Below are 19,857 nucleotides of genomic sequence, written 5' to 3'. Positions count from 1 at the left end.
CATTCAATCATTTGTTTTTTTATTCATCCATTCATACATTCATTAATTAATTCATTTATTTATTCATTCAATCATTCATTTATTCATTCAATCATTTGTTTATTTATTGATCCATTCACCCATTAATTCATTTATTAATTCATTCATTCATGCATTCATTTATTCATTCATTCAATCAATCAATCATTCATTCATTCATTCATTCATACATTCATTCATTTATTCATTCACTGTCTGTTTTACCATCGCTATCCTGGTCAGGGTCATGGTGGGTCCGGTTAATTGGGGCAAAAGGCAGGACGCATCCTAGGTAGGTCACCAGTCCATCACAGGGCACCCACACACACCATAAACACACACTTAGGGTAATTCCTAGTAGCTTTAATTATCCTGACTGTTTGTGTTTGGTCTTGTGGGAGGAAACCGGAGAACCCAGCGGAAACCCACACTAACAAAGGGAGAACATGCAAATTCAAACCCAGGCCCTTCTTGCTGTGAGGTGACAGGGTTACCCACTGCACCACCATTTCGTTAAACATTATTAAACATAAATATTTAAGATAAAAAGCAATTGTGTATTCAAATGTACCAAACTTGATACACATAGATGATTTTACTTGGAAAACAAACAAAGCACGACATTAAACCAGTGGTGCCCAAGACTTTTGCATTATGCTATCATGGACTGTTGACAGCTAACCTGACCAGATCATTAAGGTTCTTTCTTGACTAGAAAAATCCAGCCATTTTATAACTTGTTTAATCTTTTGTAATCTTTGTGTTTGACTATTGCAACTTCCTCTGGTCAGGTCTTGCTATGTCCACCATCAGACCTCTGAAACTGACTTGATTTTTCAATCGCCCCTCTTGGGTGACCTTACCTCTATGACTTCCTTTGCTGAAGCTGCCTGAAACGGATCAGCACCACTGTGTCTTAAAGCACTCAGAAAACCATTATTGTACCTTGTATGCCATAAATCTGGCTCGTTCAAACCCATTGGGACTCAAGGAAGACATGCAACAAGGTTCCTCTTCGTAATCTGTACTGTTCTGAGTACCAGACTGGTATATTGTGAATGGAGAGGAACTCACCTCTTTCTGTGTTGGGCACGCCGAGATCTATAGTCGGGATGGAGGGATCGGCGTGATCACTGTAGTACTCCAGATGTGAAGCTTGTTTCTCCCACGTCTTCTTCACCACAGGGACTGAAATAAAAACAAGAAAGTCAGTACTAATAAAGCCACTGTAATCAATCTTCAGGTTACGGTACGATGGTAATGTTGACAGGTCAGACAGTCGTGAAGATTTCCTGTAGTTATAATAAGCTCAGAATTAATCAGTGGATTTTGATCTACTGCTGCTTTAATGAGTTTTACACAAAAGCAAAACATCAGAGAGACAGTTAGTGTGACGAGACTCTTTTAATTGCAGTGACGTCCATAACCTTTAAATCGAGGTTCAAGGCGGCTGCAAAAAATGTTTTATCTTCTTCATTTAAATGATGAACAGATGGCAAGTCAAAACCAAAACAGATATTCATATTGTTAGCACTTGTTTTAGAAATGGAATGTTCTGGAACGGTCAGGTGTCCAAATACCTTCAGTTATAAAGTGTGCATAAAGCAAACATCACATGTTGATCACATTTGGCACTTTAATTTAGTCCCACTGAAAGATCTCCAGTCTGAAATGTATTACAGGAGAGCGAATCCTTCCAAAACATAAGTGCTTCTCTAAAACGCTGCCAACATCACTAAACATCAAAACAAAAAGCTGCAAACACGTCTTATTCAATATACAGAACGGAAATAAAATAACTACAGCAACGAGACTTTATTTATGGGTTTAACATTAGTAAACTATTCATCCTGAATGCAGTAGTCTGTCCAGGTAACAGGGTATGAGATGTGAATGTGGGTCAGTGATAGCTCAGTGGTTAAGGTACTGGACTAGTAAACAGAAGGTTGCCGGTTCAAGCCCCGCCACCACCAAGTTGCCACTGTTGGGTCCCTGAGCAAGGCCCTTAACCCTCAATTGCTCATTGTGTAAGTCGCTTTGGATAAAAGCGTCTGCTAAATGCTGAAAATGTAAATGTAAATGAACACAAACTGAACAGCACCAAGCCATAACAGGGTACTATACTGTACATATTCACCCACTTATTCACACCTTCAAAATTTACACACTGGCATGTTTGTGGAAAGTGGAAGGAAAGCAGAGTACATGGTACCCATCCAGACTCAAAGAATGTGATTTTTTTTATCTGACTGGTCTGAGGAAAAAAAAACGGCAAACGAGGAGTTTACCCACCTGGACTTCACACTCTTATTCAAAGTCTTTTTTAACTATTTGATTTGCCTTATATGTCGTGTATCTGTCACAAGGCAGACCTTTTTTTATTTTATAACATTTAGCAAAAACACCAAGCCCATTCTTTAATGTTTTGATGTTGGTGCATTTAAGGGGTTTTAGTGATTGATTGTTTTTCTGAGGATGTGAGAGGAGACACTACACCACATTCTCTCCCGAACAAATGAACATATGAAACCATACAGCTCACAAGTTGACAAAAGTCAAGAAAGTATTTATAAATTTTATAGCACTTCATCAATCCAGCCAGGTATTTGTACCAGCTAAACTAATAAAATGCCAAATATTCTAGTTTAACCTAGGTTTAAAAAGACCAATCATTCGGACCAACTGAAACTTTATATCAGAATTTTCTACACTTAAAGACAATAAAATGGTGATACAATAATAATAATATTAGATTTTATTTTAACATTTCAATTGAGCAGAACCCAACCTGTACAAAACCAGTTGACATTTTTTGACTGGAAATGCTTTGCTCATTTTGCTTTCTCTCTTGGGCACAATAATACCCTGAATTTGTCTTTTTCTGAGATTTCTGAGTATGGATAGAAATCTTAGACTGCCAGCTCATGAACGCCATTGTGCCACCCCAGCACAAAAGAATCATGAGAAAATCAATAGGGGGGAACAACTTCATGCTCACGTCCATGGACTTGAAACTGAATGTCCAGCAGGTGTTAGGTGTACACATACTTCTGGCCTATCGTGTAACATTAGCAGGATAAAAAAAAAGTTCCTGAAACCATAAAGTTCCTGAAATCTCATCTGAGAGACAATTATGATAATTGGGGCAGTTTAATGCCAGCACCAGTTGGTTTTTCAAAAAGCTTTTTGGTTTCCAGATGTGTGTGTGTGAACAGATGGTAACACTTTACCTGTCTCATTAAGTGCAGAACTGAAGTGAGGTGCTGCGTTCAGATCCACAAACACCCACAATCATGAGAGAGGAACCGAGAGAGGCTGGGCAATCGCCCATCATGCCATGCTGCCAATGGTACAACAGTGTGGATGATTTGCTGCATTGCACACGTTCATTCACCTAAACGTGTGAATTTATTAGGACGTGCAAACCAGCTAATCGTGTCCTAACCTAACAGCACCACCCACACTCCTGGTTGTTCACACTGGAAATCTGACTTTTAGTCTCACAGACGTCAAAGATCTGAAGAATTTATACGTTCTGAGGTGGGTGCAGCCACACAATCTGAGAGTAACCAGGATTCATCAGACGAGTCACATTTTGTCATTGCTCTGATGTCTAGGTCTGATGCCTGGACCTTTTAATTGTGGACAGCAGTTAAAATAAGAACTTGTGACTATGCAGCCCCATACACAGAAGGGTTTGATGAACTGTGTTGGGACACTTCCACTTTATCACTCAGATAAAAATGTTCTGCAATTTGAGCCACAGTAGCTCTTCTCTTCCATACCAGACACCACAGCCACAATGAATCTTGGTCGCCCAGCGACTTGACCCTTCTCTGACCACTGTCAGCGGGTACTCACCGCAGCTATTTGTGACAGCCCTTTCTGTTTTGGACAAACTTCATCCCAGTCATCTGGCCATAATTATATTTCCTTGATTAAAATCACTCAGGTCTTTATGCCCAATCAGATCTGCTGCATTCAACATGTGATGAGGAACTACCATCAGCCCAACATTTAATATATCTCCAGATGTCACATGCACAACTGTTCTGAAATAGGCGTTGGTAAGCATCTTTTTACGGGTTAAAAAGGGTGGCACGGTGGCTCAGTGGGTATTCAACATTAAACTTGTGAACTGATGAATCTTGTGTAAGCAGTAACTATCTGTCCTGTTATGAATGTAACCACAGTGTATAAAACATGACATTAAAAACCTAATAAGTAATAATAAGGGTTGATACTAATGTTTTCATCCATGTATGCCTCCTAAAAAAGGAGAACAAACACATGACATCAATTAAAGCGACTGTGTCTCAAATCTCACAATACTGTACTAAAACAGGTCTAAAATTTAAATTAGCACAATTTAAACTGTGTATAGTTGCAAACGTAGAATACGGTTTGGGAAGCAGCCAGAAATGCACCTGATAAGTCGTCAAAACAAAAATTTTTTGGGGCGGCACGGTGGCTAAGTGGGTAGCAACGTCGCCTCACAGCAAGAAGGTCCTGGGTTCGATCCCCAGGTGGGGTGGTACAGGTCTTTTCTGTGTGGAGTTTGCATGTTCTCTGTGGGTTTCCTCCGGGAGCTCCGGTTTCCTCCCACAGTCCAAAAACATGCAGTCAGGTTAATTGGAGACACTGAATTGCCCTATAGATGAATGGATGTGTGTATGAGTGTGTGTGTATGTGTGTGTCTGCCCTGCGATGGACTGGCGCCCCGTCCAGGGTGTTACTGTGTGCCTTGCGCCCATTGAAAAGCTGGGATAGGCTCCAGAAATTTAAGCTGTAGACTGAACTGTAGCATCAGGAATCTGTGGGAGTGATCGTGCTGAATTGTAGCTGCCCGATGTCATATCTTAATGTGACGTTCTTCAAAAATAAAACCTGCTAAGCGAAGAGCCGCAGGCTTCACAAAACTAGAAGTGACACCAAACTGATCGTCAAGGTGAAGCTCATTCTAATAAACGTCATTTCTCTAGCTTCATCTTTTGATTAAAACCATGAATAAAGCAGCAGTTCTGAATATTTCACCACTGTTGTTTTTAAACCTGATTAAAGAATAAACAAAGCTCTCACCTCGCTCTGTGTGGAACTTCTTGCACGTCTTCACTGCCACAAATATGTTTTCTTTTTTAACAGGTTCACCCTGATGAGAAGAACATAGAGAGATGGGTCAAACACACACACACACACACAGAGCACTTTATTAGGTACACCTGTCTGATTTGTAGACTGATATTATATTATTTTATAAGTTATATATAACATACAGATGAACTTTGAGGGTATATAATTACTGACTGTAATCGGTCTGTTGCCTTGTACACACACACACACACTGAGCACTTTATTAGGTACACCTGTCTGTTTTGTAGACTAATATATTATTTTATAAGCTATATATAACATACAGATGAACATTGAGGGGATATAAATACTGACTGTAGCCGGTCTGTTGCCTTGTACACTCACACACACACACACACTGAGCACTTTATTAGGTACACTTGTCTGATTTGTAGACTGATATTACATTATTTTATAAGCTATATATATAGCATACAGATGTACTTTGAGGGTATATAGTTACTGACTGTAGCCGGTCTGTTGCCTTGCCTCACACACACACACGTTTATACATTACACACAGACATTAAAGTGAAGCTAATGAAACACAGAGAGTTCCAAGTGTAGCAGTCATTTAAAATTTTTCAAAGCAACAATATGCTGTGATTCGGACTTTGGGACTCCACCAAACCACAATAGCTGTGTGATTAAACCACTGTTATCCTGCAAATAGACATAACATTAGGGGAATAGAAAATATATAACCATTGCATTAACAGTATTTAACTTTATTAACTGCTGTTGTTTAACAAGAGATTCACAATACCCTGATGAAACAAACGTAAAGAGATGGGTCAAACACACACACACACACACACAGAGCACTTTATTAGAAACACCTGTCTGATATGTACACTAATATTAGTTTATAAGCTATATCTAACATACAGATGTTTGAGGGTATACAGTTACTGAATGAGAAAAGAATGCCGGCAAGTCCCGATGGCCTGAGATCTGCTGTAGAACTCCGACAAAAACTACAGAGAGGAAAAGCAAGTGGTGATGCAGCAGACGGTGATTCAGCAGAAAATGCAAATGAACTGTACTTACTATAAAAGCAGCCCAGGAAATATTACAGAATGAGATTGAGATTGCAGGGGTATATGTGTGTGTGTGTGTGTCTGTGTATGTGTGTGTGTGTGTGTGTGTATGTGGGTAACATGTTATGTGTGTAACATTTCTCAGATGTTAATCACTTTAAAAAAAAGAAAGTGCTCATCGCCTTCAGAATAATGAGAAGTGTGCAGCATGTCCTAAATAATTGCAGTGAAAGTGCTCTCTGTTCCGTGTGGATAACAGCTTCAGAGAGTCTTCATTACAAACGCTTTACTTTAGGACAAGGGCGCACTGGCACCTCTGACTGAATGTTGAACCATCCGGCTCAGGAGATGTGACTGAGCGTGAATGTAAATGAATCTCAGCAGAACCGTAATGTGGTGAAAGATTTTGTTTGAATTGTGGTATTTACCCAGAATTGAAAAGTATTGATTCTTTAATACAGATCAATAATTTTTATTGACTGTTTGATGCCAGTGAAGGTCACAGTGGGTCTGGTACCACCTGAAAATACTGGCCACACATGCACATTCACTCATTCACTTACTTACTCGCCCCTGGTGGCATGTAAGAGCACCTAATCTACCTTGTGCATGTTTTTTGAAGGTTACAGAGAAGTTCAGGTCAACAAACATAACATATAATTAAAAAGAAAACATTTTGGATTGGGGTGAGGGGGGATGAGGGTAGGGGGTTGGTAATCCAACAACAGCATCTTGTGAAAATGTAACTGCCACCCCCGCCCCCACATTTATTATTATTATTATTTTCCTATTTTATTTCTGCATTTTCTCCCAATTTAGTGTAGTCAATCTGTCTTCCGCTGCTGGAGGATTCCTGATTTTGCAGTTGAGGTGGGTATATTGCTGCTCACGCCTCCTCTGACTGGCACACAGGCCTTGGAGGAACCCTTTTTCACCCATGCACTCTGCACAGGCGCCTCTCTATCTGCCAATCAGGGTCCTTACACAGCGTTTGAAGACCCCACCCACATAGTCCGATTATCCCGCCCTGCAGTCCCTGCCAATTATGCCCGCTAGATAGCGTCCAGCCGACCGGTGGCACCAGCCCCGAAGTTCAGAATCTCGGGGCTGGTGTGCTAGCAGAAAATCCCGCTGCGCCACCTGGGCGCCACACATTTATTTATTTGTTAGGATTTTAACGTCATGTTTTACACCCTTTGTGTGGGAGGAAACCGGAGCTCCTAGAGGAAACCCACGCAGACACGGGGAGAACATGCAAACTCCACGCAGAAAGGACCCCGACCGCTCCACCTGGGAATCGAAACCAGGACCAGCTTGCTGTGAGGCGACAGTGCTACCCACCGAGCCACCCCACCCAAACATAATAACAATCATTAACAGAAACGGCTGCTGATATTTAAATGCTTTTTACATTTAATATCAAGCTACACATTTGTGAAAAATATCTAAGAAGTGAATGGACAGGTGACTCTCATACTCAAATTAAAATTTAATTAATACAGGCTTTGTTCAGTCGAGCTTGATTAAGTGACCGAGGCAATAAGGGTGTTTAACTGTTTCTATAAACACACTTCATGTTTGTATTCTGATTATTCTTGCGTTCTGTTACTGGTTAATCCTGAATGTGTAAACAAACACCGCATTAAAGACTCTGATTCAGATTTATTAATAATAAACCAACTGTTTTGTGAATAGCGTTGCCAGGTGTTGCGGTTACCTACACACAGTGGCGAATGTGTATTGACTGTTGTGGCACAGCGCTGAGCTCGAGGTGACGGCTCTGGTAACGTACACAGCTCCGGAACAGCCGTCAGCCGGGGTCCTTTACCTTCATCCCAAATATACAGCGCCACCTGGAACACAACGGCACATTTTACACCGGTAATAGATCACACAGTCATCACTGATCACAATCCTTATCTCGTTCACTCATACGCTGGAGCTGAGTCACATTTACCAGACTTCAGACGAACTTTCATTACCAGGTCGATAAACCCTTGGAATGTAGTGAAATGTAAAGGACACCAGTGTCTGTAAGAGGACAATAAGCCTCATTTTGAAGCAGATATAGGAAACGTGGCACTTCTGCACCTCTTCAAATCAGCATCCTCTTATACTCATCATTAGAGAATAACTGATTAATAAATGATTTAAACATTTTCATCCTACAACCTTAATTAGGTTCTAATTCTTTAACTGAAAATCTTTTTAGCATTTTAAGCATTAAAAGCATGTTACCGGGGGTCTTTTTACACTCTTTTCTACAATTCCTGGACCTTCTTAAAATCCATCTAAAGTTATTTACACATCTCAAGGTGGAGACATAATACAATTACATCTAAAATAACATATGTCAATATCTTAACAAACAGACCTGTATGTATGTACAAGGGATCTTCAAAAAGTTTCCACACTTTTATATTTGGGTTATAAACGGTGAGGGTGGGAGGAGTGGTAATCGGTCATGTCTGAGAGACTGAGTGACGCTTATAGTCCGGATTTAGCTCCATCTGATTTCCACCTTTTTAGACGCTCAAACAAGCTTTAAGGGAAAGAAGATTTTTATGCGATGATGTGAGAGCAGCGCTGCATCAGTGGCTACACACTCAACCAGAAACGTTTTTTGCTGAAAAGTGATGGAGTTTGTTTTTAAAATTCCTAATAAATAGAGTAAAAAAAAAGTGTGGAAACTTTTTGAAGAACCCTTGTATGTATGTTTGTATGTACACTCTCAACCAGTGAACAAAGAATACGTGTTAAAAGGCTGTACTCCCTAACAAAACATCATGACTGTGCAGCTCGAGTAATTCTCTGGTACGACTAGGACGTTGGTACACAATTGCTATAAACTTTAGGATAGTTTATTTGTCACTAGATGGTTGCTGATGGTATTTAAGGTGGTTGAAAGGATGTTGCAAAGTGGTTGCTTGATGCAAGTTGAATCAGTTCATCTGGACACAAGTTTGTTGTAGCGATACATTTTGTCACTTATCCAAGTGACTTCTTCAGTCTGAGCTGGTGGTGAAAACCCGGACCTTATATGCAGACAGGGCCGGCGCTAGGGGGGGGCTGAGGGGGGCATTGCCCCCCCAAATTGTGTCTTTGCCCACCCAAGCACAATGCAAGCAATGGCTATTTTTAAAATTATCTCTGAACCAATCACAAAAATGCATTTTGTTTTACAGTGTGAAGATATTTCCTTGCTTATTCCTGATTGGCTCTTTGAGTCATATAAAAATTGGCAGACTGCCCCAAACAGTTCAGTTCGGCAGTATATGTTCTGTTAGTGTGAGCGAGAGGCAGGTATACTGGTAAACACTTTTTTTTTACAGAATTAGTATTCTTTTGTTTTCTTTATATTTTAATTTCCCAATAATATAAATATTCTCACTCATTCCTATTTCCACGTTTGAATATTCTCAGTCTGTGTGTAGGTACATTTGTCAGCTTTGACTTAAATTTGTATTAAAGCCTTTCAAGAAATAGAGTTGTTCTATTAGTAATGGCAATTTAATTAAGGGGGCGTATTAAAATGAAATACAATTAGATAATCTTTTTTCTTTATTTACATAATCAACATGTATTTTTTAATCATTGGGTTTTAAGTTTAAGTTCGAAAACATGCATTTTTATTTCTTTACCTCATACATCACTTTAAGCCAGTATCAATAGCTTGGCTGTCATCATTCATGCACAAATCAAGCCTTGAATATATTTCTGGCTTCAAAAACATGACTATCAACATGCCCCCTCATTAGGTTTTACTGCCCCCCCAAGCAAAGCAGTCCAGAACCGGGGCTGTATGCAGACGATTTGCATAATGACCGATCACCGCCCATTGCATAACGATAAAACCGGTGATCAGGTCCATATGCAAATCACAATGAGCATTAATTACAATGGCCATGTGTGCCTTTCATATCAGACTGAAGAAGTCACTTGGCTGAGTGATGAAACGTATCGCTACAAGAAACTTGTGTCCAGATAAACTGATTCAATTTTGTGGATGGTTGCTGTAGTGTTCCAGGATGTTGTAATGCACGGTCAATGAAAACTTCCAGTCAGGTTCAAGGTACAGCTTAAAAAACCCAACTCTTACCCCATGATCTTTTCATGCTTCTCACCAAATATGATTCCTTTCAACACAAAGCAGACTTTATTACGTGCTCCGGCAGTAGTGTGTAGGGTGTGTGTAAGAATGTCTGACTTTCACAATGAGACCATCTCGAAGTGCTTTGAAGAGACACCTGGATAGTTTCCTGAGCTAAAGAAGAAAAACGATCTATATAGAGAAGCGACGGAGATGAAAAGTTAAATTATAGACTTGAGAGGTTTGTTGACTCGGAATCGTGATTTTTTTCCAGATTGAGAAGCAGACTGAACAAAACAGACTGACGAGAGACGGACTGAATGCAGTCTGATCATAAAACTTGACATAAACGCTGAAATAAAAGCTGCATCACTGCACCACAGCTTAAAAATTACTACATGGCCAAAACTATGTGGACACCTGAGCACAAGCTTCCAAAACCCTGAGCATTAATAGCCTGAACTCTTCTGGGAAGGCTTTTTTTATTTTACAAGATTTCATTTATGAATTTAGGCCCTGATATTAATCAGAAAGGTCTTTAATAAATCCCAAAGATGCTGAATAGAATTTAGGTCAGGGCTCTGTGCTTGTTTTTATAATTCTTGCTTATTATGCTGGGTCTCCAGGAGTCATACTGGAACAGAAGAGGGCCTTGCCCAAACTGTTTAACTTTAAAGCATGTAATTTGCAACAAGTGTGGCTGAAACACCTGAAATTAATCATTAGGATCAATAAGTGTCCACACAAGGCTATGTAGCAAAAGACTTACAGTACTGTGACAGTATACAGTCTAAGCAATTTAGGGTTAAGGGCCTTGCTCAAGAGCCCAACAGTGGCCACCTGAGAGTGGTGGGGCTTGAACCAGCGGCCGTCTGATTACTAGTTCAGTTACATTACAGTGGAACCACAGAATCTTTCGACCCAGAAATGTTCTGCTGCGGCTCACATTCAGTGATGGATCCATAACAGGTGAAAGTCCAGGTCCAGTCATTACAGAACTGTTAATTGACATTAGCAGCCCCGGTGCACCCTATGGTGCTGATAATAACATATTTATAGATAATAAAGCTCCCATATACTGATGTTCTGCTACACATGATTTTTTCCCTCATTATTTGACTCACCTCGTGTTTGAGATCTATGGTGAAGTCTGATTTCAGAGGCTGCTGCTGAAACCTGATTGCAAGCCTGAAATGTAATAAAATAATCAGAACAGTTCAAGTACCGTTAATGAACAATGAGCTCCACAGTGATTGGTACAAGTGTCAGACATTTTTCTTTTCTTATGAACATTTTTGGCATTTAGCAGACGCTTTTATCCAAAGTGAGTCACAGTGCTGTGACAGTATTCTGTTTAAGCAGTTGAGGGTTAAGGAAGGACCTTGCTTAAAAGTTCAACAGTGACAACCTGGCAGTGGTGGGGATTGAACCAGTGACATTTTGATTATTAGTCCAGTACATTAACCACTTACGTAGCTTAACTTATGTAGCTTCAGTTCCCACTGAAATTGGATTTAGGAATCAGACCTACAACTCAAATCAACATAAAAAAATAATACACAACGCCTGTCGGGCAGTTGTAGCCTAGCGGTTAAGTTACTTGCCTAGTAATCAAAAGGTCACTAGTTCAAGCCCTGCTACTGCCAGGTTGCCACTGTTGGGCCCTTGAACAAGGCCCTTAACCCTTAACTGCTTAGAAAATATACTGTCACAGTACTGTAAGTTGCTTTGGATAAAAGTGTTTGCTAAGTGCAGAAAATGAACAAAATGGAACTAATTCATGTTCAAATCAAGAGTTTGTAGATAAAAAGTTAAGAATATTCAGTCTAGTAAAAGTAAAAAGAGCTTCAGCAAACAAATAATCACAAAAATAATAATGTTCTGTAATTGTTTTATACTGATATAAAAATGCTGTCACGTTAAACTGTCAGTGTTGGAATTAATTCTGTTCATCACTGTCACAATTAACAGAGAGACACTCATGTTTTTACCGTCCAAGCGCTGCTCACGTCAGGACAGAAATCTGAGCTCTGAATAACGATGGGATCAATTTTGTTGCTGGTTTATCCAGGTGATTTTCCTGGATAGTGTAAATAGTGTTTATTATTGAGACTGTTTTGGGGGAAATGTGTGAAACATTTGAAAATGTGTGGAAACTAAAAACACGGCTGCACGATAACAGCTGAAATAATCAATACTGGTTTTATTAAACCAAAATTGTTGTAATAATTCAGAGAAACAGCTTCTGTAGTTATTATTTATTTATTTTTGGTGGTGGAACAAGCTTCCCTTGTCTTCCCTTGAACATCTGAGTCTCACTGTCTTCAAAAGATGATTTAAAACCCACCTCTATACTAAGCACTTAAGCTGACACATACTTCCTTATTTCTTGCATTAAAAACCCTTTGGTTCTAACAGGATTTTCAGCAGATTTGTATTCTTACAATGTTGTCTTCTTAAACTAGAGTAGGTAATAATCACTATGGAAGCACTTTTGTAAGTCGCTCTGGATAAGAGTGTCTGCTAAATGCTGAAAATGTAAATGTAAGAAATAAAATAGAAGGTAAAGAAAGAAAGAAGTTCTGGCTGATGTGTAAACGTTACTATCTGGATTAGATTTGAAATAAACTTGTAGGGTGTGATCAGAAATCTGAAGGAGTTGCTGTTGAAGATGATGACTGACCACGCCACAGTTCTAACCTACAGGCTATTTTATCATATACAACAATGAGCGTGCAGGATCTGTGAAACAGCAGCTGAGAAAAGACTTTAGATCTTCTTCATGACAAAGTGTAGTCACTGGCCCACTGGTTTCTTCTAGGTGTGGTTCCACGGACCACTAGTGGGCATGATTAAGACCTGGTGGTTGAGACCCACTGCCACATAGAGCTTCAAGCTGGAGCAGGTGTATTTGAAGCAGAATAAAAATGTCAATCTTAGGTCAGCGGATCTTGACAATGAGCGTTCTACGTCATTTTTAATAGTAAGCAGTCATTCTGTCACTAAACATTATTTGTGGGGTTTAAAGTGTTACCCTCATCTAAGAAGCTCATTATGTCCTAAAAACAGCATCACATGGCTTATAGCCTGCAATAGCACAAAAGATGAGAAGATCAGGAAAGCAAAGCACTAGCAGTGTAAAATAATCTCATAACGTCGTCCAGTCTGATAATCAGGAGAGCTGAAGGTGTCGGGCTGAAGGAGCGCTCGACTGACCTGTTGATGAGAGGCGTGCTCAGAGCCCATCCTGCACTGAAGTCGGGGTACTTGAATTCGGACGGGTTCTCGGCGAAGGCGTAATGGTGGATGATGGTGGACTCGTCATCCTGCAGCGGCTTGCCCAGAAACCACTCCTGAGGGCAGAGGAAAGAAATACAATAGAGATGCCCGTCTCTGATCCACAAAATGCCACTCAAGAGGATGAAGAAAATGTAGTGAAGATCTTCACAATAAGCAGGACGGTCAGAAACTTCTGGTTCATTTTTAAGTCTACACATTTAAAAAGTGATTTTTTGAACCCCTTGGCTGTCCTCGGCCCGTATACATATGTTTATAAATCATATACATAATTGTTGGCACTACACACTACTATACTGGAGTCAAGAGTTTACATACACTTGTAGGAACACATATTTCATAGCGACCTTGGCATACAACCACTAATCTGTGACACAATGACTGCTTGACATTATTGTGGATTTTTTCAAATCCGCTTTCGAAAATATACAATGATGAGCCAAAACAGACAGAAAAGGACCATCCACTCTGACCCACAGAGACATGGACTCCACAAGACATCTGAACGAGTCCTGAGGGAGCACATCTCACTGATCCTGCCCTCCCTGTAAATATCGTGTCGAATTTAAGGTTCTTTGATTTGTATTTAAGGCTCTCCATGGTGTAGCTCCATCCTATATCTCTAACCTTATCTGCCCCCTATTCTACCTCCAGAATTTTAAGATCCTCGGACAAGCTGCTTTTAACCGTCCCACGCTCTCTTGGTTGAGGTCCAAAGGTGACCGGGCCTTCTCTGTGGCTGCCCCAAAACTTTGGAACAGTTGCCAATATTTATTAAGGCGTCTCTTACAACTGATCGCTTTAAACTCTTGAAGATCTATTTATTTTCACAGGCTTTTGGGTTTTAGCATGGCATCCCTTTTAGCGTTGCATTAATAATTGCATTAGTTTTGAAAGAGAGCCCCTATCCAGCTTTTAATATCCCACCCCTATCTGAACAACAGGCCAATCGTTGTTCATGTGGCCGTTCACTCAGCAGGCAGAACTGAGATTCGATACGATGTATTCGAGATCCCAGCTCTGGTTCCAGCATGTGTTTTTACCGCTGCGCCACCTGAGTGGCCTTTTTACACTGATTTTATTGTCACTGCTTTATTTTAATATTGTTCTGATTTTACTGTACATCCCCTTGGACGACCCTTGAGGTCTATGAGGGCGCTCTATAAATAAACATGACTTGTGGTATCTTGGACCAGGATCTTACTTTTTTTTTTTATTATTTCATCCTTAATCAGCTGCTTGGACTGTTCATTAAGTTCTAAGATTCTAAGATTTTGTAATGTATTAAATATAAAATATATTTATTTTTCCCAATTTGCCAAATTAAACTTTTGAATAGAACTATCAACAAAATAATAACAAAATCAAAATAACCCTATAAAATAGATCACGGCTAATGATTTTAATATTCAAATTGACATTATGTTAGTAAACCGCTTTTTTAATTATTATTATTTATTTTTAAATTAAATGAATTATTATTCAAATGAGCAGATTTGAAACCAGGAAGACTTTCCTTCTTTGACGCATAAGCAATTAAATGGCTCAGAGGATTAAATAATATTCATATCAGGATTTTTTCCCCACACGCCCCCTAAACAAATAGGCGACGGCTGAGAAGAGCTGAACTTCGAACACAATAATTAAACTCTGAAAATGATGACAGATGCACAATTGTATTAAAATGTCCCGTCCAATTATTCAAACTACAAAACCAGCTCGGTGCATCTACGGCCCATAAATCATCTCGAATCATCTGAAATCTGACGCGATCCACAGTGATGTAATCCAGCGGTCAGCCATAACTAAGACCTCATCTCAGCCCTGACATTTTCTTCTACACTGAGGTTTTGAGGGAATTTTACATCATTCTGAATGAACAAACACATTGTTCTTAATGAAGAAAAAATGCAAACTTGTGGTCCGTCTAAATAAACCTGAATCACGGACTGCTGGATAAAAATAATCTACTAAACCTCAAACCAGAACCTCATCTTATTGTGCACTTGCAGAACGCTTCTGTTTAATTTAAATCCTTTAAAAGTACAATAAGTAAGTGTTCTCACTGGTTTAGACTGTTTTAAATCTGAGTTGCTACAGGAATAAAACAATTATAAAAAATATAATGTACAGTATATGTTTTGCATTGGGGTGGCTCGGTGGTGCAGTGTGTACAGCTGTTGCCCCACAGCAGAAAGGTCCTGGGTTCGATTTCCCAGCTGGACGATTAGGGTTCTTACTGTGTGGAGTTTGCATGTTGTCCATGTGTACTATGGTAGTATAGACTGCAGTTACCAGACCATAACAGTTACTAAATGTTTTGTATTTGTGTATCTATTGATAGCTGATGGGATGAAGGCAAACTAAGACATTTTCTTCTTGCTAACTTCTCTGTCTCATCCCAGACTTTTATTTTGATGCGATTGGAGTCTGGTGCATCTGCTAGTTAATGAATGACTGAATGACTGAATTAATGAATGAATATTCACGTACTTTTCTTCGATCGAACTTGTTAATGATGCTCTGAAGTCTCTCCAGTTTCACGTTGGTCTCCTCTTCAAGGAAGAAAATCCAGGACGAGTTCCTCCCGAAGTGAGAGGAAAAACTGTGGAAACAGACTTCAGTTGAAATCAGAATTTGAGAGGAAAAAGATAAGAATATCAAAGCCATTTACAATCATTATTATAAAAGAGATCTTCAAAAGGTTTCCACACTTTTATATTTTGGTAATAAGCGGTGAGGGTGGGAGGAGGAGTAATCGGTTGTGTCTGAGAGACTGAGATACGCTTGTAGTCCGGATGTAACTCCATCTGATTTCCACCTTTTTGGACCCTCAGCGAAGCTTTAAGGGGAAGAAGATTTTCATGTGATGATGATGTGAAAGCAGCGCTCAACCAAAAAAATTTTTTGCTGATGGTATTAAATAGTTGGTACCACGCTGAACAACACGCATTGGAAGGTGACGATGTAGAAAAATGATGTCATTTGTCAAGAGCGGAAACTTTTTGAAGAACCCTCGTACATATTAAGGATTGACACTAAATACAGTATAATCCTAATTCTAGCCAGCTGACCGACATTCTACATAAAAGATATTTAAAACCTTTTGCTAATGCTAGTCAGGTACCCCACAAAAGCTCATGTGACTTAAATTAAAAATTTAAAATAAATGCATAATATTACTAAATTATATTTTAAACGTTTATAGATTTATGTTAAACTCCGTTACAGTGTGCTGGTAATGATGATCAGTCTTGCCCACAAATGATCAGTGAAAGTTTTTTTTAACCCTTTTCGGCTGCTCCTGTATTATGGGGTCTTATCCAGGCTTGGGACCAGCACTGAGAGTGCACTGACCAGTGTACATCCCAATAACTAGCCAATAACTGCCAAAGCACCACTGAGATTCGAACCCCAGATCTCCAGATCTCAGCATTAGTGGGCTAGTGTACACACATTTTAATCACATTTAATCAAGCCAATCAGCATTGGTTTTGTTTCATTAATACAGTACAGATGTGCTGATCAGTCACAAATACACAGATGTGTTTACTTACTATGGCAGGAGGGGTAAAATACTCCAGTCTCCTTCATTATCCGACAGAGTGTGAAGAAGCAGGATTACTGGGGCTTCCTGAAAGAGAAAAACGTGCATGTGGTGAAAAGTATGTGAATATATATATATGTATATACACTATATGGCCAGAAGTATGTGGACATCTCTCCTTATTGAGTTCAGGTGTTTCTCTTTGCTAATAAGTTTGAGGAAGGACATTTCCTGTTTGACCTGTTTGAATTACAAAGTGTTCACTAACAGGACTGAAACGTGGACATCCTCCGACCTCCTCCGTGTGATTTCCACAATGTGCAGGCTGTTAAAACCGGCACCGAGCTGTGAGTCACAGTGAAGATGGTGATAATGAGGTCAGTCAGACCCGCTGTTGCCCGCTGCCACAAAAGACTGGGCATTGTGAGATGCTTTAATCCAGATCCATCCAGCATCATGAGTCAGTGATTAGCACCACAAAGCTAAGTGCTAAAAAATATGTGCCGTCTTTCTGGCACGAAGGTCATGAACAAACACAATCGGCAAACAATGGAAATGCAAAAGTTGGTTATGTTACTGGGGATGTTTAAATGTGGCATTTTTACTTGTAATGTCTTCATCTCCAGTAAATAAAGCATTCTTTAATTCATAATTAATCTGAATTAATCAAATACCAGCACTGTTCTTTAATGCCTTTAAAGACTTTCAAGCTTGCATTTGACACTAAGAGTAAGGAGGTAAAATCTCAGCGAGCATTGGCGAAGATAAAGCCAGCACTTGTGCCATGAAATCTGAGCTGTGTGGGCTTTCAGATGAAATTAACATGCCGGATAAAAGAAATCAGGACATAAAATACCCCAAAACTACAAGAAATCTGAATATAAATATTAAATTTTTTAATTAAATAAGTATTTTTACTTATACTGCTAGTAATAATAATAAAAACAAGAATGTTCCTGGTTTTAAAATGGACAGTCCAACAGTTTGCCCACCTATTCACCTTTCACATCATCATCATATGAAAATCTTCTTCCCCTTATAGCTTCTTCGAGCGTCCAAAAAGGTGGAAATCAGATGGAGCTAAATCCGGACTATAAGCGTCTCTCAGACACGACCGATTATTGCTGCGCCCACCCGCACCGCTTATAACCAAAATATAAAAGTGAGGAAACTTTTTGAAGATCCCTCGTAGTAAATTAAGTGACCACACAGTCGCAAACACAACTGAAGCCAAAAGAACTTAGCTGTGTGTGTTTGCACGCGTTAGCTTCCTCAGGTCGGACTAATAGAGATAATTAAAGGTAACAGCTGGAAGGTCAGACCGCCACAAAAACCTCCTCCATCAATTTGGCCACATTAACTCAGAGCCGAGACCAGATATGAACCAACACACGGCGTGGGGAGATCATGCCAGTGCACCTGAGAATATTCATTAGGACTAACGGGCATTACTAAATGACATTAATACAAAATAGTCTCTCGTTCACGTGCTGCATTATAAGACACACACGCAGGTGCGCACACACACCTTTATCTGAAATGAATAATGATACTGATAATGGTATTCATCACCCAGAACGTTTAACTGCTTATTCTGGAAAATTATTCTGGAAAGGTAGAACGTGCTCCGCAGTATCAGAGAAACTCTGTAGAGTTCGAAAACGTGATCTGAGTATTTATGAAAGGTGTTCTGTATAATCAGAAGTTCACTACTAAAGGGGTTTAACAGAATCAAAAACGGGGCTGCTGAATTAAAAAAATGCTAAGGAAACGTTAGAGAGTAAAAAAAGCATTAAAAAGTCCAGTCAGAGGCAGATCTGCTATATTTAAAATCCGGTGTTTGTAAAGTTAGAAATACCAAATTTCACTTTAGTTTTGGGGAAGGACAGTGAAGAAAGCAGCACGACTTTGTACTGTGGAAGGAAACTGGAGCTCCTGGAGGAAAACCTATACAGACACGGGGAGAAATATAATATAATTGGCAGTGCCTGCAGCAGACATGGTTCTGCTAGGGCGGGATGACCGGACTATGTGGGTGGGTCTTCAAAAGCTGTGTAAGGACCCTGATTGGCAGATAGAGAGGTGCCTGTGCAGAGTGCATATGTGGAATGGGGTTCCGCTAAGGGCTGCACACAGGTCGAAGGAGGCGTGAGCAGCAATATACCCTCCTCAACTGCATTCAGGGATCCACCAGCAGCGGAAGAGGAATTAACTACATTGGGAGAAAATGCATAAATAAATGTGTAAACCTGGTTGTATAAAGTGCCTGCAGTAACGGTACTTGCAGTATTTGCACCAGAATCAACACACAGACCCAGTCGTTGGTCACATTGACAACATCTGGACTACAAATGTATTAATAAGCTTTTAATGCTTAGACAGACCAAACTAAAGGCTTCCTGTAACAAAAATGACTGCAGACCTGAATGCAAGAGTTTCAACGTCCCAATTAGAGACAAGCAAATGCATCATAATCTAACGCCAGGAATAAAAGAGTGGAGAAGCTCTGGCAGGGCCGGGATTTCTCCAAATGTTCATATTTATACGATTTGGCAGGCGGAATGTTTTCGAAATGATTTCATTTTTAGTAAATGAACGAGTTCAGACATCTTTCTGCACACACTGTCAGTAAAGCAGTCAGTGTGTCTCCTGAGCAGTACTGCAGCCACGTATCTGTCTGAAAGCAGCCAGGATCTTCACGGACGGTGTAAAACAAACCCAGTACCGAAGTCACT

The 19,857-nt window shown here is 39.8% G+C and overlaps 1 protein-coding gene across 1 annotated transcript in view; it reads right to left on the bottom strand.

The window, feature by feature from the left end:
- Nucleotides 1–19,857, bottom strand: part of b3glcta (beta 3-glucosyltransferase a) — a 133,311-nt gene that overhangs the window by 28,118 nt on the left and 85,336 nt on the right. The window contains exons 5-11 of the mRNA XM_063016791.1: nucleotides 17,133–17,209; nucleotides 16,069–16,180; nucleotides 13,495–13,631; nucleotides 11,403–11,466; nucleotides 7,910–8,041; nucleotides 5,098–5,167; nucleotides 1,093–1,206 (exon numbers count right to left, since the gene is read on the bottom strand). Coding sequence (XP_062872861.1) covers nucleotides 1,093–1,206; nucleotides 5,098–5,167; nucleotides 7,910–8,041; nucleotides 11,403–11,466; nucleotides 13,495–13,631; nucleotides 16,069–16,180; nucleotides 17,133–17,209 — 706 coding nt within the window. The remainder of the gene's footprint in view (nucleotides 1–1,092; nucleotides 1,207–5,097; nucleotides 5,168–7,909; nucleotides 8,042–11,402; nucleotides 11,467–13,494; nucleotides 13,632–16,068; nucleotides 16,181–17,132; nucleotides 17,210–19,857) is intronic.

Source organism: Trichomycterus rosablanca, chromosome 20 (assembly GCF_030014385.1).
Source record: "Trichomycterus rosablanca isolate fTriRos1 chromosome 20, fTriRos1.hap1, whole genome shotgun sequence".
Taxonomy (NCBI): Eukaryota; Metazoa; Chordata; class Actinopteri; order Siluriformes; family Trichomycteridae; genus Trichomycterus; species Trichomycterus rosablanca.
The sequence above is the reverse complement of the archived record's forward strand: the minus strand, read 5'-3'. Positions and strand labels throughout refer to the sequence as shown.